Source organism: Oreochromis aureus, linkage group 12, assembly GCF_013358895.1.
Source record: "Oreochromis aureus strain Israel breed Guangdong linkage group 12, ZZ_aureus, whole genome shotgun sequence".
NCBI classification, from domain to species: Eukaryota; Metazoa; Chordata; class Actinopteri; order Cichliformes; family Cichlidae; genus Oreochromis; species Oreochromis aureus.
This window is the reverse complement of record NC_052953.1, coordinates 34,169,903-34,196,597: the sequence shown is the minus strand read 5'-3', so window position 1 is coordinate 34,196,597 and position 26,695 is coordinate 34,169,903. Positions and strand designations below refer to the sequence as shown.

The 26,695-nt window shown below is 39.3% G+C and overlaps 1 protein-coding gene across 1 annotated transcript; it reads right to left on the bottom strand.

Annotated features, from left to right (window-relative positions):
• Window positions 1-1,343: 1,343 nt before the first annotated feature.
• Window positions 1,344-25,582, bottom strand: LOC116321885 (serine protease HTRA1-like). Its single transcript, XM_031741830.2, is given in 10 exon segments — window positions 1,344-1,883; window positions 4,614-4,709; window positions 5,625-5,682; window positions 5,793-5,907; window positions 6,474-6,506; window positions 6,625-6,724; window positions 6,726-6,817; window positions 9,225-9,429; window positions 9,528-9,627; window positions 25,159-25,582. Coding segments are annotated over 10 exon segments (1,389 nt in total). The 3' UTR covers window positions 1,344-1,717.
• Window positions 25,583-26,695: the final 1,113 nt, after the last annotated feature.

Sequence of the window (26,695 nt, the reverse complement as noted above, 5' to 3'; positions counted from 1 at the left end):
ATACCTGTGCTTGATAGTTTGAATGCACTTATTCACCCACAATGATCACCATGGAAAGGGTGGGTCCATACAACAGCTGACATGAGGACAATATATTTATTGTCAGGAGCAATGGTAATGCAACTTCTAGCAATCTAGTTGTCAGCTACACTGACATAATAGGCAATGAGTCCTGTATATTCAGGACTCATATTCAGTGTATTCAAAAGCTCTACAAAATTTATATGGCATAATTCAGACAGTACATGGAAGTGTGCAAATGCAAATGTTGGCTCATTGTAATGTGTGGTGCACAGTATACCCACCAAGTTTACTTGCTGAATATTCATGGCATTCAAGAATTTCTTCTACATTTTTTATTTCAGTAAATTCATGAATCTGAATGATTTTAATATAAGTAAATAAAACAACTAAAATAGCACAATTTTGATAAGATGGTGCCCCTGACAACTGTGTCAACACCTACACATTCTCACAATGATTCAGGTCCTCTGCCAACATTGACACAGCTATTTATTATATTTCATTTTGCTGTAACATTTCTGGGGAAATTTGCCTACAAAGTAGAGCAGGAAATTATGTTAATGATACTCACCTTATGGCCTGTAAACGGCCTGTATTTGTATAGCGCTTTACTCAGTCCCTAAGGACCCCAAAGCGCTTTACACTACATTCAGTCATTCACCCATTCACACACACATTCACACACTGGTGATGGCAAGATACATTGTAGCCACAGCTGCCTTGGGGCGCACTGACAGAGGCCTTACAGAGAGTTTAGTGTGAAACTGACTTGGAACACACAAAATTGAATGGGGTATGGGCTGATAATGCAAAAAAGACCAGCATGCTTATTACTCTGAAGAAATCCAAGAACACGCTGTCAAGAGTATTTCTAACTCTTCACAGTGGTGTCTGTGGATTATCCAGTGTAAAAGTTAGCTGTCTGCTTGTGAAAAACAACATTTTTTTAAGTTTGAGGAGCAGAAATGCAATGCACTACAGAAACATGTTTCTAAATTTCTGGGAAAGAAATCCAGACCTCCCTGTATGGACTATCCCAGTCCATACAGGGAGGTCTGGATTTCTTTGAACACACCTGTTTTGGCAAATTTAACTTTAGCTGTCCATTTCCTTCCTACAGTTTTCTATTAAACAGCTGATCTAACCAGACATGTGTCCTGTCAGTTATGAGTAGTGTGCTCATAACTTCATAACTTAAGACTGGAAATATTTATTTGTACCTCTGATGATTAAACTGAATTTTTGTTGTTTCTGTATGACTAATGGACAGCTGAGGAAAATGACAGCTGTAGGAAAAAAAAGGCATAGATCTTTATAAATGCCACTATGGTATTTTGAACATGTTACATAATTGAAAGATCTTATGGTGTCACTGGTGCCCTGTTCCAACTGATATCCAACTGTTTGCTCTTCTGGACTTGTGAATTGTTTCAGAATTCTAACAATTTTGAAAGCAAAGTAAAACAAGCAAAGAGTCATTACACTTTAACTGAGAATCAAACTGCCTCAAACTATAACAAAACCATCTTCTTTTCTATGATGAGGAAACTGTAACCATCCTAAAGGTAAACCATAAAACTAAGGTAATAGCATGTTGCAGCATTTTGGCACTGCTAATTCTTATACTTCTGCTTTTTGGAAATGCACAGTACAATTGGATGGAAACCCAGCTACTTGCAGACAGACAGTGGTATCAGTCAGTTTCTTCAGGGATGATCATTAGCGTAACATCCCCATCCTTTCTCCTCACCAAAACAAAGAGTGAGGTGCTGTGCCTGATGGCATCGCTCACTTCCTGAGTGGTGTGGAGAGGCTGTCCATTGATGCCAATGATGACGTCATGATCACTCATACCTCCCCTGCAGAGATATCAACACCATACCATCAATCACAAGCTGAAAAGGTGTGAGGAACTCTAAGGAAAACACCAGTAACTTTCACACAAGACAAGCCTGCTCCTGTGTCAGCCCGCCCCCCCCAACCCCTTCACTGATTGTAAATCTCTACACTGGCAGATATTTGCATGTTAGGTATGTACATTTGCTGATCGTCTTGCTGTTGGCAGGATGACAGTAGGTTAGTAAGTTACTAGACTGGCAATCCAAGTTGTCACTGTGAATTGACAGGTTGTGCTATAATGCTTGGATGTTAATCAACTGCTGTGTTCTGTGCAAAGCTTAAGGATTCAATGTCATGGGAGGACTATTAAGAATATAGAGTCTAAAGAAAGAGAGAAGGATTCTGTCTTCCATAAAAAAGATGTCAGGATTGCCTTTGGGAAGTGCAAGAATAATGAGTTTAATCTAAAGCCTTGAGAACAGCAAGAAATTTCTTAATCCACCCAGAAAGGCCTCCAAATGCCAGTTCACAGCAGATATTGTTACACTCTGTAAACCAGTACCAAAACAAGTCCCGTCTGTGCAGCTTTGCAATAAAAATAAGAAAATACATAAATAAATGAAGAGTGGCCCACAGCTGTGGTATCCAACTTTGAAAAGATTTAATCTGTAAAACAGTGTAGCATTTAGAATAACAATAGGAAAGTGTCTACAATAATCTCTACAATGTAGACTTAAAAAAGCAAACAAAACCCATAACATTAAAGCTGCACTGGATATTATATTGAAGAAGCAATGCCTTTCCTGTGTAGTTTATAATGGGAAAGTTATGCTCAGATGAATCCCCAGGAAATTTATCACCCAACTCTAAAGACTATGTTAGTATCTTTTAGTAAACATAGCACAATGGTGAGTGAGAAAACTATCACCTGTGATGAATCATAACAAAATATAATAATCAAACTTCTGATAATCAAAGATAATCAGGAGTCATCAAGGTGGATGTGATAAAAAAAGACTTGTTGGCTGAAAAATAGCCATCAACAAGATTCTGGAATTTGACTATTCTTCTCTTCAGAATTGGTAGAGTTCATTTTAATGTGTTGGTTTTCTGGCACAGACCCACAGTCCACAGATTTTTGTCAGGTTGGAGCTGGGTCTAATGTTAGCCTGCTTTATCCATGGATGTGTGTTTGAGAGCACTGACAAGTCAAAACACTGAATTGTGTCCAAGTTTTAACTGTTTAACTATTGATTTAAGGTGAATCTGAAGAACTTGGATTTATTCAATATTCCACCTACTCTTTGTAATGTTCCAGTGTATGCCGCGAATACAGTGTTCTCAAATTTGAAAGCCCTTCAATTTTGGAGCTGTTCTTTCTTGGTTGACACCCCCTCAGTCGGTGTGATGTAACACTCGCTTCACTGTTGACGGTGACACTAGTGTTCCAGCCATTTCTAGTTCATGGCAGGCTCAAGCCTTAGTAATTCCTGGGTCTTAAATAATTTCCTCTTATCTGAGGAAGACAATTTGTGTCTTCTTCCAGACCTTGGCAAACTGGTGACACATACAAATAACTTGCACTTATTTACAGTTGTTTGACTGATGATTCTAAGCTTGAATCTAAGTTTGTGGGATGGCCATTTCAACCCTTTTGAAAATTTCTGGACTAGCCAAGTCAATCAATTTAAATTAACTCTACAAGTCTGCCAAGAAAGTGGTCAAATATCCTACCAGAAGCTTATTGATGGCTACTAATAATATCTGGTTAAATTGCAACTTACTAAGGGATATTTAACCAACTATTAGTGGAGGTGAATATATACTTTTCTAACTTATTATAATCATTTTTTTCTAAGGTGGAATGATTGTACAACATACATCTTGAAAGACTTGAAAACAAGAACTGGGTGCATAACCTCCATGCCCAGGTTTTAGCATTAAAGTACATACTTGATTTTGCTTTGACATAATGATCTGAGATCTTTAATAAGGAATCATAAGAGTTTCAGAGTGAGACAGAGAGCATCATTAAGTTACCATGGTTACTCACTCCCCTGCACACACTTTGGGAGGAGAAAGAAGAGAGAGGGTGCTGCTGTTTGAGCCTGACATCACTCCGAACAGAATTCCTGATGTGATGTTTACAATATGATAATTGCCCTCAATATCAGGGGATAGCAGGAAATACCCACAGATCAGAGATGTGCATGAATCTCTGGCTCAGTGCGTCAGAGATGGCAGCCCTAACTTATAACAATAAACATTTTAGAAGCACTGAAAGCTCTAATGGCTCTAAAACAAGTTTGTGTCCGAGGCAGTGCCATCTTTTGCCCCATATTTGTCACATAAGGAACAGGAGGGAACTCCTTCTCCACTCTTCTTACATCACCTTTTTGTGCTGGAAGTTCTTTAGATGTTTGGCTACCACCAGATTAGCCTGCTTTGCAACCCAGCAGCTGGAGTCTCTGTTTTTTTAAATGTAGATTGTCAGACCTACACCAAGCAACAATGGAATCTAACAGGTGCAGGTGTTAAGTTGAATATGCTGCATGGATGCTTGACTATGATCTTACAATTAGGGCAGGTTGGTCAGGCAGAGATCTGATGCTATTCAGAAAATATCCAGAGCTTGATCTCGGGATGCCGAGTTCTAATAATACATTTCGGCCCCCTACCTATTAATTTTCAAGCTACATGAAATATCCGTTTTTCACAAAAGAATAAATGTATTGCAGCACAATTCTTACCTGGATGCAGCTGTTCCAGGTATTACCTCATAGATGTAAACACCTGAGCTCACATCTGGAAATTCTGGCTCACGTTCCTTGAGATCTCGGATTAAACTGGACAATCATACAGCAACAGAGAAACAGGTTATCCCATTGGTTGAAATTTGTTTGATATCTCATCAAACAGCTACATTTTATTTCGAAATGACAAAAGTAATTATAGTTTTATGCAGTATTAAATACATGCCTATATATTTCAAAAGGGCAATAATTAGTACAAAAGGCGTAGTTCAGCTAAACCTCTGAGGGGTAGAAGTTATGCTTTTCTATTTTTTTTTACCAAACCTACTGAAATTCACTGTGCAAGACAACATTACAGGAATACCAGATAAGAATTTTTTATTTTTTTTTTTAAATAAAATTGGTCAAAACCATGCATCTATCTTTTTACTTTTATCTGGTTATTTTACCGTTTCTTCATATCTTTGATATCCATATTGCGATATTTACTGATCGATAGGTAATGGTAACTGCACATGCTACTTTTTAAAACTATAATTCCTATGAAGATGCTCCTTGCTAATTGGCCACTTATTTGATAATATAGACATTTGATATAATAAAGATATTTGTGATTTTCAAAGTAAAAAAAAAGGAACTTTTTCCTACTTAGAGTTTTTTGTGTGATTTTAGATCCATAAGACAAAATGAAAACAAACTGTAAATTCAGACATGTGAAGTTGTGCTGAAAAGAATGATGTCAAACAAGGCAACGTAAATAGTCTTCAAAGGTGAAATATAAAGATAAAATCAAAAGTAGTCAAAAACAGCCAATTATACCCTCCAGAGACTTAAAGATATGCTATCCACAAATAGAAGCAGGTTGTTACTTCAGCATTTTACATGAATCTGCACTTTTGCAGTCAGAGTCTGCTGGCCATTTAAAAAAAAAGGAAGGTTTAAGGCACTGGTACTAGCTTAATTTAAAATGCAGGACAGTTTAGGAAAAATGAATTTTCCTTTACTTACGATGGTGTGAGCTGTACCATCCGGACACCTATGAATTTCTTTTTTGGTAGTGAATTTCCTGAGGGGAAATAAACAAATATATGACAAATATATGACTTTGTCACTGAATAAATGTTATCATGAACTGAATTCTTGGAGGCTGTGACAAAAACATAAGATTCTGCTCACCGCTGGCTTGTCTGTTGTAGGAGTCGGCAAGAAACTGACGTATTCTGTCCACAGGGATGGCAAAAGAAATTCCAGCTGCCACTTTCAGAGTATTTATGCCTATTACATCTCCATCCTGTTAAAAACACAAAATAGAGGGGCAGCATTTCACAGTTTTGCCTCATGCAGAGAAAGAAACAGCAGTACTGTGTCCTTTTCTTCCACTGCACATAACACAACTCAGTGTCTATTAAGTGTTCTTTTTACCCACAATGCAAATCCTCAGTCTTGGTTATTGTCATAACTTATCTGTGTTTTCACAGCAAAGGACGATTTAAAAAAAAAATGCAGCATCTCGATGGCAACTATCCTCCTTTAGAAAAAAGTTGCATTTTTAGGGAAGGCAGGCTGAAGGCAGCAACCTTGATAAATGAATATACAATCTGTATGATTTTATTCCATAGTAACAATGCAAAGACCTCCATATTTGGGTCTTGTCCTAAAATATTTTGTGGGAGGCTTAATTTTGAACCTGAGGGAGCAGAGCAAAGATACTGGGTATTAAATAAAACAATATCATGACCTTAGTCCACACAGTCATAAATAAAACAAGAAAATCGCCTACATAGCAGCAAGCATAACAAACATGCAAATGGCCTGGTCTTATCTCTTTACACGTGACAGCACTATAAATCCTCTTACCAAGTTGACAAGCGGTCCACCAGAGTTTCCATACTATGAATAAGACAAAAAAACAAAAACATTTTCTTACCCGTTGTTCATTAAGAATGAAAACCAATAAAGGCAGTTAAAATGAAAGGCATCAATAGGTTTATAATGGTTATTCACTCACATTTGTAATGGCGTCAGTTTGGATGTAGTCCATGTCAGAGTCCTTAAAGCCCAGTTCTAGGCTGTTGCGATTGGCAGTGCTGACAATGCCAGTGGTGACAGTTCTGCAGAGAGAAAGGGCTTCCTACTGCCACCACAAATTCACCTGGACGCAGGTCTGAGGACTGGCTGAGACGCAGCACGGGCAAGGGACCCTGCGAGTGAGCCACAAAGAGAAATGACAGGACCGGCCAAAGGACCACCTTGAATTTAGAAGGCTGGAGAGCCAGATCCAGGGACTGTCATAGCAGAGGGGTTTGATCCAAACAGAGGGTGAAAGGGCAGCCCAGGAGGTAATAGCTTAAAAGAGGGGTGGGGGAACTCCAGGCCTCAAGGGCCGGTGTCCTGCAGGTTTTAGATGTGTCCTTGATCCAACACAGCTGATTTAAATGGCTAAATTACCTCCTCAACATGTCTTAAAGTTCTCCAGAGGCCTGGTAATGAACTAATCATTTGATTCAGGTGTGTTGACCTAGGGTGAGATCTAAAACATGGTTCGAATCTTATCTCTGGCTTTTCTGTTTGGAGTTTGCATCTTCTCCCTGTGCGGGTGATCCAGCTTCCTCTCAAAGTCAAGAGAGAGGTTAATTGGCCATGGATGAAAGGTTAATAAATTGCTGTATGAATGGGCTGGGCTGGGCTGTATTTGGGAGAAACAACCTGCATAATGTGAACTCGAGTGGTGTTTTGTGATTGGACTTCAGTGCTAACCACATATTTTGGGCATAAGTGTCATTAGTGCATATTGCACCAGGACAGCCTGGGTCACAGGTCAATCATTTTTGTAATTCTATATCAGATCTTTAGTTGTGTGTTCTGGATACTCAGGTGAAGAGAGAAGCTGAGCTTTAAACTGATCACCACCTGGTGATGAGTTTGGGGGGGAACCCAAATAAAGTGAGGATTCACTCGGCGCGTCTGGCAAGATCACAAGTACCCACTTCCTGCTGAACTTTGACAGGATGCTGCAGTGGAAGTAATATTTTGATTATCTCCCCAATCCCACTGACATGCCTTTCATAGGGAAAGCAGAGTATGGAAGTGAGCGGGGTGACTCACCCACTACAGGGGGTGAGGTCACTTTGGCAATTAAACAGGTCCTTGGTGCCAGTGCCCCTGGCATGTATGAGATTTGCCCTGAATTCCCAAAGGTCCTGGGTGTTGTAGGGCTGCCTATGCAACATCGTGTGGAGATCTGTGCCAATGCCTCTGCATTGGTAGACTAGGGTGATGATTCCCATCTTCGTGTAGAGGGGTGTCCTCTAAATATTGAGAGCTCACACCACTTAGGGTCTCTGGAGAGGTCTACACTAGGGTACTACTGAGGAGAGTTTGTCCATTAGTCAAACCTAGATTCAAGAGGAACAATGTGTTTTTTTGTCCTGGCTTTTACCTCTTGAGATATTCGAGTGCGGAATTTGCCCAACCAGTGCCTCAGAAGATATGAGTTGCCCACTAAACCTGAGTAATAAAACTGTTATACTTTTTTGTAAGGTTTCCACTGGTGAAATGATCCTTCCTCTGTGAAATTCAACTCATTCAGAGACCAACTGTTTATGGTCTCTCAAAACTAGTCCTGCAAGCAAAAATCACATTGTTGAATTTTAGAAAATCTTCCACTGTATAACTTGCTCCAGTCACTCACTTGTTCAAACATTATTAGTGGATCATTAGCTGTTTTCTTCTTTTTCTGTTGAGATTTTTGTTGATGTTGATGAAGGTTAACTGTCACTGGTTGGAAAAGGTTGCCAAAGCCCTACGGTGGAAATGAGTGTTTAAAATGCATTTTTTTTAACAAAAATATTTAGTTGTACGCCAAACTAAAATATGCTCCAGCTTGACTCTGCCTGGTTCCTCCTTTGCTAGGCTCACGCCATTTATCTCTAGTGTGGATTGTAATGCTTAATTTAATTTATAGCTGCACCTCCCGGGGTATGGGCCCTTATGTCACAACAAATATGCCTTTTAGGCAAGCTTTAGAACCCGTTCTACAAAGAATGTATCACAGAGTGTTAAAGCATTGTACAACTGTCACCACTCCCAGGTTTTTAAAAACAGAAAACTCCTTCACCTTTAGAGCAGTCAAATCCAGTGATGCTTCTCGTTAACTTCTGCTGATCTTGAGGTGCTCCTGTATTCAGATCAGCCCTAAAGATGTTAATCATGTGCTTCACGCTGAGTGCTGTCTGACTGAAGTGGTTGGGAATAGAGCACCTGCTACCATACAAAGCAGCCAGTTCTGTATGAGAAAGTCTAAGTTGCAACATGTTTTATTCAAAACCGCTCTTGTAAGTATACACACAAAAAATAGCTGGGGCTTTGAATTCATGATACATGAACAAATAACACCCCAAAGGAATTCAGTCTGCAAATTGGCCATGTTAAGGAACTGAGTCTAATTTTGGTAGGAAAAGGCCCTTGATGACTCTCTCACTGCTTTGCGTGGAGGATTAATACACTTTGATGTTAGCCTCTGATGACAAGCTACTCAGCAAGAGGAAACGCACCACTGATTTTGCCTTAAACCCTTGGGGAGCTCCACAAAAACAGCAGGACACTCACATCTGGATTGATTTTGATGAGAGCGATGTCCATCTTCTGATCCACATCCCTGACCGCAGCATCATAATGCACGCCGCTTTTCAACTCAACTTTTATCCGCTGTTTGTTGGCAAGCACGTGAGCATTTGTGACAATCCAGCCATCCTCTGACACTATAAACCCAGAGCCACTCGACACGGAGACATCCTCACTGGAAAATGGCACTCTGGCAGTAAAAAAAAAAAAAAGAATAGAAAAGGTCATTTTGCATCTAAAAGAGCATTCTGAAATGCTACTTCCTTTTTCTGCTTTGGTTTGTTTTACCTTTGAAAAAGCTCCAGGTGTACCACAGCTGGGACAATCTTATCCACCACATCTGCAATGAAGTTAAACTTGTAGCGTATACTTCCTGGATGCTGTGCCCCTTTTAGTATAAAAGAAAAGGCATAAAAGTTTTCAAAAAAAATTCTTTAATAGAAAAATGAAATTTTAAAACTTAAACAAACTTTATTTCCAAAACAGTCATGTATTGTTTAAAAGAAAGCAAGAAGCTGTAAAAATGGCTCCTTAGTCCATTAGTCCATTTTGGTAAACATCAAGCAACTTGAATAAATTTGTGCTGTACCTATCATCTCTGGGAAATGAATCCTGTTGACTTTGGTGTTCTCCATCTTCCAATCTCAGTTTTGCCAAATTCAGACTGGTTAGGCAGATTTTTGATTCAAAATTAGCAGTGAGTTATAGAGTTATACAAAAGCTAACAATGATTATATGACTAAGGGTTGAAGCAAATATATATACAAAAATCCTCATAATGAATGGTAGCACACTGCTTAATGTTAACCATGTTATAACCTAGATAAGATATTTAGGTTTGTCACAAAATCAACCCAGACACCAACCCAGCCAGTATGACAAACACACAACAGTAAGGGACAGGACTAACTAGTTAACAGCGACTTAACTTTCAAAAGAACTCCAGAAATTGTCTGCTGGTAAACTGATCATGCATGGTTCTCTTAGACAGATGAAATAAATTAATAACTACTAAGCAACTCAGAATCTAGATGCTTCTATTAGTCAGTCATCAGGTACTTCATCTCATAGTAAAAAGAGTCATACAAAGAGCTGGAAGCAACAAACATCTTCAGCTTCTGTTAATGTTTGGTCAAACTTAGTTATTACTAGGTTAAGTTCATTACTGGTTTGTCTTATTAATGAACCCTTTTATAGATTTTTCATTTAAGCAGTAAAGCTTTTTTATGAGTATGTTTTTTAGGGTTTTGTCATTTTAGAGAGGTCTTAACTAGATCGAATGTAGTCATTTACTTGTTATTAAGTTGACTGCACTTTTGCTTACATTAGAGAAGCCGAGATGGGAGAAAAGGACATTATCTGCCCTGCAGTTGTTTTGCTGTGTCCGTGTTTCCTGGCCCTCCGCCAGAACACCTACACCTGTATGCACTAGTTTACTTAGTCTCCTATTCAGAATTCCAACATTTATATCAACACTATTGCTTTGTGTGTCTCTGAATCTGTGTATCATGTGACATGAAGATAATAGTTTAATCTACTATTTCATTATCAGACTTACAGAATACTTATCAGGCAAGTAGTGGCACATTATTGCTCCACTCAGAGCTTGTATGGTTTTTAATATTGGTGGGATCACAGACTTACTTACAAAAGCACACACAATACCCACCCATATGTTTTTGCTAATATAGCTTAGAAGCTTCCTATTGATCTGACATCAAATAAGTCTGACACTTGAGTGCTCGTGAAAGGAAATGGAATTTACCCTGCTTTGGAAAACAGTATTTTCCTCACTTGGGGGCAATATCTCCCAAGTTCTCCTTAGCTCGGTAAACAAACTTGTTGGTCTGAAGCTGCCAGGTTCTTGAGCTGATGCCGTGTTCGTTTGCACAAACAAACTTGTCTGTGCAGAAATGGTCTTAAATGCAAATGACAGTCTGTGTTTTTGCCAAAAGCTACTTTGGCAAAATGCCAACTATTTCTGCCTTTCTGAAAGCTCTTCCAACAAATCAAGAGTGAGCTCTGCATTGACAGGATAAATTTGTAGCTTTCAGTATCCTCTCAATTACACAAATGACACACAGCATTGCCAGCTTGTGTGTACCTCCATCTTCCATCAGATGAATACAGCTTACGTTTGATGATAAGCTGCTATTAAGTTTTCATATTGTCATCACACATTAAATTCAACATTTCTATCACAAATTTATACTGTAAATTATGTTTGTTAAACAATTTTGGGGGGCTTTTTATGGCTTTATTTTTGATAGGGACGGTGAAGACTAACAGGAAAGCGGAGGAAAGACATGGGGCGTTGGACTCGAACCAGCTGCTCTCAGCTGTGCGGCATATGGTCGCCTGCTCATCCCAGTGAGCTAAACCAGCGCCCAATAAATTATGGTTTTTTTTTTTTAGCAGAAATTGTTCTTAGGCACTTCAAAAAAGTTGTAAAGTGAAAATTACATGCATTACCTGATGAATAGGGCTGTGTGATATGACCAGAATCTCATATCCCGATAAAAGACATTTCTCATCCCGACAACGATGTATATGGCAAAATAGTGCTTTTTCTGTAAATTCTGTGACTCTCGGGCAACTCGACTTGTGTGAAGTGTTTTCAGCTGGGCATTGTGTACCTGAAGTCGAGTGTTTTGACCGATGCATGAAACTATGTATTGTTAGATATAAGTTGTAACGGCCGCAATTTTCTTTGTGAGTATTTATTACATGGTGTGCTGTGGGGAAAAGCCTGTTCTAACAGTAAGGTTTATTTTGAGCACCTGACGGCTCTTCTTTTGCTTCTCATCCATAAACTCTCTCCATACTCTTCCACGTGATTTTTGCGTAGGTGGTAGAAGAGGTTTGTCATGTTTTACTCCGTGGTGGGGACCAGTTTGCAGCATAATTTCCATAGTACAGTTTTCTGGTCCGTGTCAGATTTTTCATAACCAAACCATGCCCATGCAGAGGTAGCCCCTCGTTTAGGAATGTCCTCAATTTGTTTTGACTGGTCCTTCTGTTTGGAGCTACCTGTTTCTGCCTCATCTTTAATGGCTATGCTGATATTCTCTGTGCCTGCATCCATGTGGTGACCATCCAAACAATGAAAAAAATAAAATAAACAGTGTATTTTGCAAAACCACAAAACAAATGACAGTGTATAATATGAAACAGCAGATGTTTTAATTTCGTCATCCAATATATTTCATCATATCGCACAGCCCTACTGATGAAGTAGTTTAACCTTTTGTTAGACCTGAAATATACAAATGCAAATAAAAACAATGTAAATTTAAAATAGCTTCCATAGAAATTTGGATCCATACTGTAGGGGCCCATTATGCTGGCATAGTTTTGCAAGATTACAGCAAATCACTACAAAGATCTCATCCGTCACTCACATGCTATGACCTAAGCAATTACAACTCTCAACCCAACTGAATGATGTTTTAGATGGCACTTTCCATCATTGTAGTCATTATCATCAAAACACCAAATCACAAATTATCTTGAAGGGATATAATTCCATCCTCTAGTTTCAGTCATGTTTTATTCATGTAACTTAAAGTGCTTTACAAGCCACTGAAGATATGCTCCTCTGTAAATAACGCCCATATTACCTGGTATTCTACACACAGCCAGTAAGGAACACAAATAGTTCAAGAGTCAAGTGAGCACTATCTGTTTAGTTGATGCTCTTTCTCTCTCTCTCTCACACACACACAATCTTCATCTTGTATCAACAGAAATAGTAGCTGTAAATATGCCAACATTTCTCGCCTGTCTGCTTCCTGATCACCTTGGTTACAGCAGAGGAAGGTGATGAAATGTAGCGAGAGGACTCCCGACATACACACTGTTATCTGCAAGTTATAGGGCAGCAACTGTCCTCATTTTATCTTATGTAGACTGCTAGCAGTGAGGTCATCAGCAATTTCTGATATAAATTCACTTCACATTTTTCTTTACCCAAGTGCTAGTTACTATCAGAATATTCAATTTAATATATTAGTTAAGTCCTAGTATTAGTCAGTAATGAGTGCTTATGATCAAGTGGCATATTTGGCATTTTATATTAATGATTAGAGCAAAAGAGAAGGCATAGACTGTATAGAAAAGATGGATGTAACTTCGAGGTCTGAAGTCTGAAACCAAAGTACAATTGACTTAAACCTGCTTACTTTATAATGACCAGTAGGGGGCCACATTTGTTGTTGCAAAAAAAACCTTCCAGAAAATTCTTCAACTAGTAGTTTCAATTCTTATTAAATACAAAATTAATTACATTCATTTGATAGTGTTGTCATTAACGTCATGTGCCACCTATAGGTCGTATTAATGGGACTTATAGGCAGCACTGAGGTGCAGTAGTTAGCAAATGTCACTTCACAGAAGGAGAAGCTCCACCAATCAGTGGAATTACTGACTCAAAGAGATATTGTTAGGCTGAGCATTCCTTCTTGGAATGGTTATACCCAGGACCTAGTAGCTGTATGACCTTTCTGTATGGAGTTTGGATGTTCTCCCTGAGCCACTGGTTAGCCATTTATGTTATATTTGGTTAAAATCTGGTTCAAAGTTCACAGAACTCTTGGACTGAAAACTTAGACTGTCTTCAAAAATTTCCCTGAGACTACATGAACTCGTACATCTGATGATGAACAATAAGACTGTGGATATATGGCAACGTAAGGAGATTCAGTATGTGGAAGACTGTTATGAAAGTGGACATTTTGTGTCCTTTGAACAACTGAAGAGCAAATCCCCAACATGATCTTTTTTAGAGCAAGCACAGGCCCTGAAATTGCTATGACTGATGCAGAGACTTGTTCATCACATTACAGGGCAAAAATGTATTTCTAAAGCATGATCTGTGTTACAGAATCAGAGTCCAAAACCAGCTTTGCAAAAATCAAGAGTGACTATATAAACTTATGAACGCTTCGGGTCAGATTTATGCTATAATAGTTTGTCAGCTACAGTTAATTCCAAATGCAGACTTGCCTTTATCAGCTCACCTCACTCCACAGAAATTACATAAATCCAAACCTAAATTTTCAGATATGTATTTTAAGTGTGGTTGACAAGCTGCATTAATCTGTTTTGTATTGGAGCATTCAGGTATGCATGGCAGTCTAAATAAAGATTTTAATAAGATAAATGGTAGCTTAAGGCTAGATCAGTCCTGATGCTGGAAATATAACAACAGAAGTCATCCAGTGTGCTATCATATACATGTTTAGATTACGTAAGAATCATTTTATTTTGAAATATTATTGTGACAGCTATACAGAGATTTGCAGGAAAGTTGCAAAGTTCATTCATTGGTCTAGCTGGCTTTTGAAAAGACAGACCTTTCACTGGGCAGCAGTTGGTAGTAGTGACACATGAAGAAATCTAGTGATAGTAGGCCAACATAGACAGTGAAGCCTTTGCTAAAGAAAAAGTTCTACTTAAGACTACATGTAAATTTCTGGGGCAGTTTAAGCGTGGCTGTACTACACCATGGTAACAAAGAATAAAACAGTGATGGCCTGTCCACAACCGCTTTCATCATTACATCAAAGGCACATTACTTGCTGCACTGACAGTGAACATTAAATACTGAATGTAGACTGAAAGCCTGGGACTATCTTAAAGGAATTTCTTGGGATACTAAGTTGTCTATTTAGAGAGGTCTTCCGTGTTATACCCACAAGATAAAAGATTTCAATTTGAGATATACAGACAGGTGAAAAAGCAAAAGACTCAACTAGGGTAGTTAAGTCTTTGCAGTTTTGTTCCATGCTACGCACAAGACTTTTTGATGCAGGCAACTGCAAGTAACAAATAAAGGCATTCATTCATCCCTGCTTAGCATTTTGTTAGATTTCATGACGCATGCTGGGGAAAACTGAGTGTCCCCATCTCCACTTCTTCCATTAAATAAATGGCAGATACCAGACACAAGAGTTTCCTCAGTTTAGGGTAAATCTAATTGGATGTGAATGGATTACTTTGTGCTGTGCAGCCTTCCTTTGTGATATATTCTGATTTATACCGTTCTACTCACATGCCACAAAGGAGGTCACATATCTATGATGCCCGTATCTGAGCAAAGTGAAGGCTATATTTAATCCTTCTGACAGGGATATTCCCATCTCCTTTTTGCTATATTTTATATTTTACGGCCTCATCTACATTGTCAGTGCTCAGAGATTTGCATAAACCAGCTTGCATAGGCGAGCAGTTGGAGGTCTAATGCATGAAGTATTCTCTCACCTCTTTAGAAGGCTGTGATAAAATGTGCAACTGAAAATGGATAGGACAGGAAAGGAAAATGAAGAGGATATATTTGGGTGGCAGTGTGGCGCTGGGTTTCTCTCAGGAGAACGAAAAGCCATCAGTGGAGAATTTGAGAATGCACTGTTTTATGTCGCATGAATATGCAGAACATTATGAGGCTCTCTATATCAGCATATTCCAGGAAGACAACTTTTCCCAAGGTAGATGATTTCGAGTCCGACACATTCTGGGGAATGATTTATTAGCTTTATGAGTGAAATTAAAAAGCACAGGTGATGATGAGTGGCCATGAACCACAGAAATAGAAAAATCTGAGATTTACAGCAATCTTCAGCATCACAAGAGCAGCAACAGACCAGCTGAGGCTTAACATTTAAATAAATCCAAGTAATGTGAATCCTATACCCCCCATAATGCAACATCAGTCACTGCTTTTCTTTAGATGACTTTGCCAGATGTCTATTTAACCCTTGCTAAGAAGATACCACCCTCTCCCCCTAAATTTGGCTAAAAAGTGAGGGAAATCGTTGCCTCCTCAACACCTCTGCAAACTCCTTTGACAATTTATGGATTAGAACTCAGAATCTTCTTGCTATTGTCAGGAATAGAAATATTGTCCTGCTATTAGTTGCTGCTATTTTTATAATCATCATTAACATTTCAGTATTAATAGTGAGGTTGCATTTAGATGCATTCAGATGTTCAGATATATGGTTATAGCCTTTATTACAGGTCCAAAGAAGAACCATTTTAAATGGTTCTGGTGAATCTATAATTTAAATGTTATTAATGCTTTTATGATCTCTGTGTAGAGGGCAGAGACAGGAAAATACTCTCTGTGCTAAAATGAGACAGGAAACGAAACGCGTCTGCAGAGCATGTTTTGCAGAAGTGAAACCGAAAGCAGAGTGACTGCAAGCCAAAGAGCAGGGTGTTATGCATGTATCGTTGATTAACACACACTTAGTTAGAGGAATCACTGATAGGGGAAAGTTCAGTTAAGGTCAACTAAGGTTCAGAAAAGCAGATGCACGTACAGACAGACAAATAGTGAGAGGTCATGACACGTCGCCGTACACACAGCATGCACGCGCCCTTGCACGTGTACGCACTCACACACACACCATAACAGATCTATTTTGGTAGGGCAGAAATGCAGAAGTGTGCCGAAGTACTTAGAGGAAGTGCACCCGACAAGCGACAGCGAAGAGGGGAAGCACCGACCAAGACAATGTTTTTAGAGCAATGTTAAAGGTCATGGAACATTTTGTGGTTTGGATTGACGTAAGCTGTACTATTGTCTATTTTTGTAAAAGAGGGGGCTTTGTTATTGTACCCATATAAAACCTTGTCTCATGATTGTAAGTTGAGTTCAACACTGATTGGGTTGTTGAACTCACACATGTGTTCATTAAAATGCCGTCTAAATTGCACACGCCTGGATCTGTGGTTTTATGGATTCTTCTCTCAACATTGAACCCTAACATTTGGGGGCTCGTTCGGTGTGAGAGAGAGGAATGTTGGGGTTTTGGTGAGATCCGGGGTCCGTGGTAATTGGACGGGCAGACGGTAATCAGTGGTGAAAGTGAGTAGGCATTCCCGGGGCATTTAAAGGTAAGACACTGCCTGTTGAAATATATTTCAAAAGGTGTCACATTGGGCATGTCAAATTAAAGTCTACTCACTGGAATTACTGGTAAATGTCTGTTTTTTTTAATTTTAGCGAAATTTTGATGAAGTTTACCGGTTGAAGTAATGATAAGGAAGTATAAGTGACAGTACTGAGTAATGAGAATAAAGGAATGAAAAGAGAATTAAAGCAGTTGGACTGCGAAGTGAACTTTTAGAATGATAGGGAATTTGGTCATTTTGTGGGTTCAAGTCCCATTGGTTATGCAACCCTTAAGAACTTTCTCGGAGGTGACGCTCCCTGCTGGATAGAGAAATTTATCCTTCACCTAGCGATGACTAGGGATAGTTTCGGGCAACATTCGAGGAGGACTCGGGAATCTCCAAAACTGTTGAGGGTTGTCCTTAATCTTAATCCTGTTTTGGGTGTAGATTGTTGTTTCAAATTATTCTAAAATTACTTGAGGACGAGGAGTCTGGGACCCTTAAGAGCGCATTTTCTCCTTGGTAACGCTTATGCTAAGACAGGACGCTGATCTTAGACCTACTAGGACAGTAGGGATAGTACCGTCGACAGCGGGAGAGAACTTGGGAACCTCTGAAATTGCTAGGAGTTAGAGTCTCCTATTTGCGCTTTTTGGCTACGATAAATTTGGTTAGGGCATTAGCAATCGGGCCACCGTCAGGGACGGAATACTGGCTAAAATTGGTCGCAAAAAGTCAGGGACTTTTATCGGTTGGACCGTTATGGATAAATTTGTCGAAATTTATAGGATTTAAGAGGCCTAAAAAATCTGTGCAGTTGTAATTTAAGACGTCTGTAATATAAAATATGAGATCTATGAGTAGGATCAGTCTCTGTGTCAGTCATGCACAGCCGGAAGTGCACTGATTGTGTGTGTAAATGCAAATGAGCAGCAGTGACGCGCAGAGAGGGTGGTTTCAGTTGTCGAGAGGACTGAGTTTTTGCTAAATGCCTGTATATAAGAGGTTGGTTTTGCTTATTATGAGAGTGTAAATACAGTGTGAATATATTAGTGTGGATGTATAGTAAATGACTGAATTTTGATAGATGTATAGTTCGTGAGCCATAAATGTTGGTGTGTTCATTTTCAGTTATGTGTGTGTGGGGAGAAGCTGTGAGACGATGAGAGGTTTCAGTTTTCTTTTTTTTTTCTTTTGACTTGCTCTTTCTGATCAAGGAAGGCATGTCCAAAATACTCGTATGAAAGCGTATGTTGTGTGATTTTAACCGTGTGAATGCTGTCAGTATTTGATTTGAGTGACGCTGCATGATTTGTCTGAGTGAGTGGAAAATGGAAGTTTGAGAGAGAGAAGGCAGTGTGTGTGAGACGATTTATGGCGTCTGAAAGAGGTTAGAATATTTAAAAGTGTGTGTGAGAGGAAGGTGTGTGGGACTGATGATGTCAGGGGAGCACCCAGAGAAATAGACAGAGTTAAAGTCTAAGAAGATGAAGCGAATGCATGTTTTAAGGAAAAGTAATAAAGTAATAAATTATATTAATTACAGGTTTTAGAAAAGAGACAGACTGAGAGAAATAAATACAGGAACTAACAATTACATTAATGAATTGAAAATGCACATACACAAACTGTTACATGTGAAATTATTGTTGAAAGTTTAATAAAGAAAGCAGTTTACACTCCTTTAATTTCCAGAACCAGTGTGTCCCCTAGATCTGATAACACCCTTGCCCAGTTGGCTCCTGTAGTAGGCGGGCATGGAAGGCTGGACAGCCCATGACGGGTAAGATCCCACCTCGAAACCCTGGGACAACCTAAGGCAAGGCGCAGTCACGATTGCTCGAACCTAAGTCCCGGAGTGACCTTGGAGTCACTGGAGGAGACGGATTTAACAGGTAAGGCCACTGGGCACAGACGAAGGGGAAATGTCATTCACAATGACCAGTGATGAGCCAAAGAGAGAAAACACACCCTGTCAAAAGGAGTTTGGAACACTGGAAAAGAAACATTTACAAGATCACAAAGATCATAAAGAGACATTTATAAGAATCACACATACAAACAGAAAAGGCACTAACCTTACAGAGACAAGCTCATGAAGATTAATGAACAGATAATGATTTAAAACCTGGCTAAGAACACAAACATACGTAATTAAATCAGCCTGCTAATTTCATGAGGGTTAAAATGGTGTGAATGTTGAAGAAAATACACTTAAAACACACTTGGATAAAATAGAGTTGTGGAATAACTCAAACGAAGCTGTATGACAAGGGAGTGAGTTATGGAAAAAAAAACGAAAACAAAAGAGGAGTAATTACTTAGGAGTGCTCTTGCACTGATTTATCAAAGTAAGTGATTAGTATAGAAAGAAAATGAAAATAATTCAATAATGTGATAAGGTTTACACATGTAAATGTCCCCTCCCTGAGCCTGGTTCTGCCGGAGGTTTCTTCCTGTTAAAAGGGAGTTTTTCCTTCCCACTGTCGCCAAAGTGCTTGCTCATAGGGGGTCATATGATTGTTGGGTTTTTCTCTGTATTTATTATTGTGCTATCTACTGTACAATATAAAGCGCCTTGAGGCGACTTTTGTTGTGATTTGGCGCTATATAAATAAAATTGAATTGAAATTGAATTGAATGTATTCCTCTTGTTAAGTTGGCTGTTGAGCTGTGGGTTTATGCAAATTAGCTGGAGTGAGTGAGTGACAAAGACACTTCCTGTGTGCGTGTGTGTCGGAGGCTTTCAGTTCAAGAGAGATCGGGGCTGTTGAAGAGTATTGGGAGAAATATATAATGGTAAAGTATCAGGATATTTGATTACGGTGGTCAGGTCTGTTCAGAGGGGCAGATTTGGACAGGAAATTTATAATTTAAGGTTGATATGGGGTTGAAATTGGTTTTTATTTGGTGCTGAATGAAAACACATGGTAAAGTGAGGAAGGGTGACATTGTGCAAACGGTCTTTGATCTTTTGGCGAGGTTTTCGGTGTGTTGAACGGGTGAAATTTAAGATTGTTTCAGATTTTTGAGGGTGTTTGATTATTTCCAGAGAGGGAGTTTGATTAGACATGGATATGTCTGAGAGGGGCCCCAAAAATTTTTTGTAGTAGTGCACTCAGGAAAAAACCTGTCAGGTGATTTTGTTTTGTACTTTGATGAGCTAATAATCAGCTCTCTTTTTTCATTTTTGTTCTAAGCAGGCCTGGAAGAGAGTGAACGGACGGCGCTGACAAAATTACCAAGTACAAAAATCAGGTGGGCTTTACAGAATTATAATTGATTACAATCAGAGGCTGATTGGCGGCGAGTCTCTGTCTAAAAATGGGTTGTATCGATTCAATCCAGTCAAAAGTATAGAGAACTATTTTCCTAAAAAAGAAAACGAAATAAAACAAATGATTGAGCTCATTTTGCTGATGTGGAGCATCTGATGACGTGCGCAGGAGGCTGCAGATCAGCAAAAATATCATGTGTGAATGCAAGTGAGTGAATGTGAGTGACTGGACTAAGGTGGGAATGAATAAATGTGGACAAATTTACCATGTGAGGAAAAGAAAGGGGATGCTTTGTTTTGCTTTTGCCATGAGCAGGACAAGTGGGAGACTTAAATCTGGGGATGCTGATTTTGGGATGCTGATGTATGCTTGGAGAAAATTTCTTTTTACTGGGGTTAGATTATGGGATTACATTATATTGTTGGGAGAATGCTAAATGCCAAAAGGGAAACATTGTTTGATGAAATTCAAGTTACCATTAACTGGGGTAACTCATGATTAATAACTGTTCTGTTTAAGTTTATTTTGTGTCATGACACAGATTGGATCATATAGGGGGAGAGTTGAGTAAAGGTTTTGTTTTCAGGAAATTCCAAGGATCCAGACTTTGCATGGAGCAACGAGTTGGAGGAGATTTGACATGATGATTGAATTGATTTTGTTCCTTAAACACAGGTTTTCAGGGCTGGAGCAAAACACCGGAGAGGAGAATTGCTGAGCTGTTCTGAGAAATGAAATGACTAACCTTTTTTCCTTTTGATTTGTTAAGCTTGGGTGGAGCATGTTGAGTTTTTTGCCACATGAGATGTGTCAAAAAAGAGAGGGATTTAAGATTTAATTTGTTTAATTTGAAAGGGGTTTTACTAGGATTTTATAATGATTGGGGTTGTTTGATAATTTAGAGATGGTAAAACTGAGGCAGAGATTGTTAATTCTAAAGAAAGGAGTAAAATGAACCGAATTCTGTTTAGAAGATAAATTGCTGGTGTTAATAAGAAGTTGTACACCAAACTTAAAAGGGGAAATTGTGGGAATAAAGGATATGCTTTGGGGAAAATAGTGAACATTTTATGAGTAGAAAAAGTGTGATTTCTTTTTGATTTTTAGGATAAGTTGTAACAGTGACATAATGTTAGAATGTTGTTATTTTTAGGGTAGAGGAGAGTTTTTATGAGGATGTTAAAAGTGTTATGGACTCAAATGAATAATATTCGAGATTATATATGTAGAAATGATTTTTCATACACATTGCATTTTTGTGCCTTTGACGGAGTTGTGGCTCAGAGAGTCGCCTCTTGAGGGTCACAAACTTTTGGTTAACGTTATGATTAGCCAATCTACTGTGAGAATGACCTGAGTTTTGAAGGATTGCACACGCTTACAGACATACAGAGTTCATCAACACACAGGACAGTATTGATTTGAGGCCTAGGGCCTGAAATTCCTTTAGCTTTTAACTGAATTTGAGTTGGCCCAATAACAAATGACAGAAAGAGGAACTGAATAGGAGTTTTGCTTGTAACTAAACTGAGTGACATATAAAATATTGAGATAACAGATGCAGCTCTAACTTAGTCCTCTTATATAAATAGCAGTTACAGAAATACAGAAAACAGAAGCAAAGGGAGAAAGCTTATATATGTTGGTTAAGTCTGATAAAGTTTAAGTTAGAAGGAGTCATTACATTAAAAGCAGCAAAATGAAATAAAATGATAGATTCAAACAGGTTATCACCCAGGAAATGGGAGTTCAAAATACAGTTAGAGTTCAGCTTTTAGCTATGATGAAGTTTATCTAGGAGCAATTAACTAGGTGCTTACACTTAGTGATTAAAGTGGTTGTTTTTTCTTTGATCCTTTTAGTAGAATAAGCCCTTATAATGATTTTATGATGATTTTGCTGGTGAGAGGTGACTTTAGGTGAGAGGCACTTGCAGCAGTGACAGTTTGTGCACAGGATGTTGATGATCAGATAAGGAGCAAAGAGGAAGCACATGCAGAGACGTGCTTCCTTCGATTCCCTTAAAGGCAGTGCTTGAAGAGTTTTACAAATGCTGAGTAATGTTGAATGAGATATGAAAATAAATGTCGAAAAACCAAATACGTAATTAGGTTCATGTTTTGAGAACAGTCGAGGAACAGAGTAACTTAGAGTATAGTAGGGAGAAAGTGTTTTCTATCCTTTGCAGGAGGCCCAGAAGAGAGGGACCCAGAAGAGGAGCAGAGACCACTTAAGCATGAAGTGTTCTCAAGTGGGAGCGGGCATTTTATAACTAAGACCACCTAGATGACATGAGGTTGTCTGATTTGTTAAGTCACAGGATGCCAAGAGAGGGTCAGAGCTAAGAACAGTGATCCTAATGTCCATGACGTCAGGGGTGGACAGGGAAGCAGCTGAATGGGCCAAGGAGTGACCCAACACACAGTATGGTGACCTCTTGTGGTCAAGAGGTCAAGAGAGGGAGTGTCAGGAATAGAAATATTGTCCTGCTATTAGTTGCTGCTATTTTTATAATCATCATTAACATTTCAGTATTAATAGTGAGGTTGCATTTAGATGCATTCAGATGTTCAGATATATGGTTATAGCCTTTATTACAGGTCCAAAGAAGAACCATTTTAAATGGTTCTGGTGAATCTATAATTTAAATGTTATTAATGCTTTTATGATCTCTGTGTAGAGGGCAGAGACAGGAAAATACTCTCTGTGCTAAAATGAGACAGGAAACGAAACGCGTCTGCAGAGCATGTTTTGCAGAAGTGAAACCGAAAGCAGAGTGACTGCAAGCCAAAGAGCAGGGTGTTATGCATGTATCGTTGATTAACACACACTTAGTTAGAGGAATCACTGATAGGGGAAAGTTCAGTTAAGGTCAACTAAGGTTCAGAAAAGCAGATGCACGTACAGACAGACAAATAGTGAGAGGTCATGACACGTACGCCGTACACAGCATGCACGCGCCCTTGCACGTGTACGCACTCACACACACACCATAACAGATCTATTTTGGTAGGGCAGAAATGCAGAAGTGTGCCGAAGTACTTAGAGGAAGTGCACCCGACAAGCGACAGCGAAGAGGGAAGCACCGACCGAACAATGTTTTTAGAGCAATGTTAAAGGTCATGGAACATTTTGTGGTTTGGATTGACGTAAGCTGTACTATTGTCTATTTTTGTAAAAGAGGGGGGCTTTGTTATTGTACCCATATAAAACCTTGTCTCATGATTGTAAGTTGAGTTCAACACTGATTGGGTTGTTGAACTCACACATGTGTTCATTAAAATGCCGTCTAAATTGCACACGCCTGGATCTGTGGTTTTTATGGATTCTTCTCTCAACATTGAACCCTAACACTATGCAGCAGCAGTATTAACCATTGTGTCATCACTAGTATGTGGGAACAGTATGTTTTGATTGTCCACAGGGCCATACAAATAATATCACCAGGCAACACACAATGAGAAAACCTACCATCCCAGGAGAGACAGAGTTTTGTAGTTATGTAAGCACTTAAGTGGAACTCCCACACACACACTTGCTTTCCCCAGAAATATTTATTAAATCACAGCATTTCTGTCTGTCTGACTAATTAAAAAAACATCTCAGCAGTAAGTGGGCAGAATTTTGTCCTCCAAAGCATCTGATCTGCCACTCATTTTTGAAAGTTCCAACTCTGAACCCAGTTTAAGCTGATTTTAGCCCTGATGTTTGTACAGTAGACCATTTTGACATCTAGTCAGCAGAAAATGGCTCAGTGGGTTACTGAACCATTTTCTGAGGTTGAGTCGTTAATTCGGGCTCCAACCAGTCCAGTTTGGGAGTCTCATTCTTTATGATCCACATGCTTGATTTGGCCAAGAATTTACACCAAATGCCCTTCCTGACACAGCACTCCCCATTTACCCTGGCTTGGGACTGGCAACTAGGAGTTCACTGGCTTGTTGCCCTCCTGTTCTTGGGTTTATCAAAAGATGGATACACTGTGGTCCTAAATGGATGGTTGGTGGTAAGAGGCTTGTCCAGAAAATTTCATCAAAAACTCAACATAGTGCTAAACTGGGTGACATCACTGTATCCATCTTTTATACACAGTGTATAATAGCAACAGAACTTCTGCATTGTCAGAAACACTGGTGTTAAGGAAAGATATGCTGTTCAACATCATTACCTTGTTAAAGTCTAGAAACCTCAACTGTGTACTTTTAAGAAAAGTTCCCAAGTTTTCTGAAGTTCATATGTGAAAAGTGATTGCTATTACACAGCTATAACATTGCTTATACTACTCTATTAACTACACTGTATAATTTAGTTCATCTTTATCAAACTATTCATCCGACTTAATTAGCAAAAAAGTATAACGTAAAGAGAAACAGAAGTATGAGGATGCATTTTTAATTTGGTTCATTATCGATTTTATGTAAAAAAAAAATTTTTAAAAACCCATTTGTGCAGCAGAAGTAGGTTAGCCCCTTTGTTTAGAGGCTACTGTGTCATCACGTGTCATGACATGCACTCTGGCTTCTCTGAAATCACTTATGTTACTTTCCCTGCTCCACAGAAAATGTTTTTATAAGATCACTCTTCAGTATTATTCACAGTTTTAACTTTAACTTTTACAATTTATTCTTCTTTTTGCTGTTTCATATCAGTTATACACAGATTTCTTATTAAAGAAAAAATGAAAGAAAGAGGAAAACGTCAAAGATGGGATATTAGACCAAAGCTAATATCCCACAGCTTACCAGAGTCACACCGACCCCTCTGGATTAAAAACACTGGCGAGGTCTCTCCGAGCTCGGCTCTCCTGTTCTCGGCTCTCAGGCGGCAGATGCTGGGGTACGTCCTGCCGTCGCTGCCACACACCGGGCCGGAGGAGGCACACACGCACAGGCTGTGGAACCCTCCGGCTTTCCCCGGGCTTGAGTCGCACCGTAGCCCGTTACCGCACGACAGGTGGCCGCTGCTGCGCTTCCCGCACGCTTCACCTTCCCCGGCCGCACACACCACGCAGCAGCCGCAGATGTCTTTCACCTGGCCGTAGTAACACGCGTGCGGTGGGGCAGGACACTGAGAGGCGGCACACACCTGTGGGCAGGTTTGTCTTTCTCTTAGCAGGCCTGCATGGACTGCAGAGAACACGAGCGTGAGGTAAGCGAGGCTCTTCATCGTGTGAAGAATCAGTTTGCAGCAGTCTCTGTGCTCTTAAAGAGGCTGCAGGTGTAATGCAGCTGCTCTTCTTACAGCCCCCAGCACTGACGGCAGTGAGGTTCGAGTTGCAGCATGCTGCTCCTGGCTTCTACTTCGTATTGCTGCGTGCTGTATCACATTACAGTTTTTTACAGACGCTAGGACACATTTTGCAATACTTAGGTCACTTTTGCAAAACTCCTCACACAGTGAGCACAACAGAAGTCTATGTGGGCTAAACTGAGGATCAGTTATCATTGTTTTGGCACAAAATGCATTCAATGACTACATCTCTCAAATTTCATGAATTATTTTCTCACTCAGACACAACAACTGCCAAAAATCTTTGTACGTACAGGACATTTTGCATGTACTTACATACTGTTTTCAAAACTGTTAAACTTATGGTCAAAACAATAACATAATGCAAAACTGAATAAGACAGCAAAATTCAACAGCAATATTTTATTGAAACATATTTTAAATCTAAAAATGCAGTTTAACCAGCCACAGCTGATTCTCATTGTAGATGAACATCTACACAGGTGTTACTCCTTCAATTTCATTACAAAAGGAGACAACTGCTGAATAGGTTTGTTTTGTGATGTAAACATGGACCCAGCCAGAAATGGAGAAGTGGCTGAAAGAGGAAGAAGAGTGGCTGGGAGGGGGCGAGGAATACGTATGCGTGGTGGAAGAAGAATAAGAGGAAGATCAAGAGCTGTAGTCGCAGATGAGATCAGAGCTACTGTAATTGATCATGTAGTAAATCATGGTCACTCGATGAGAGAGGCTGGTCAGAGAGTGCAGCCAAATCTGCAACGCTCTACAGTGGCATCCTTTGTTAGAGTTTTCCGGCAAACCAACAGGTAACTTGTATTCTGCAAGGGCATTTGCACATTTCAGAAGTAAATAAGCTTTTGTGTAATTGTGTGGATGCTTTTTGCATCCACACTATTGAGTTCCTGTTTCTCTTTATTCTTTATACTTTATTATTCTAGTTGCCAATTTTTGTACTTTTTTTGGCACTTAACTACTTCCACAATTTTCAGCCGATTTTCACCGTTCAAATTTTAAACTATTCTGCTATTT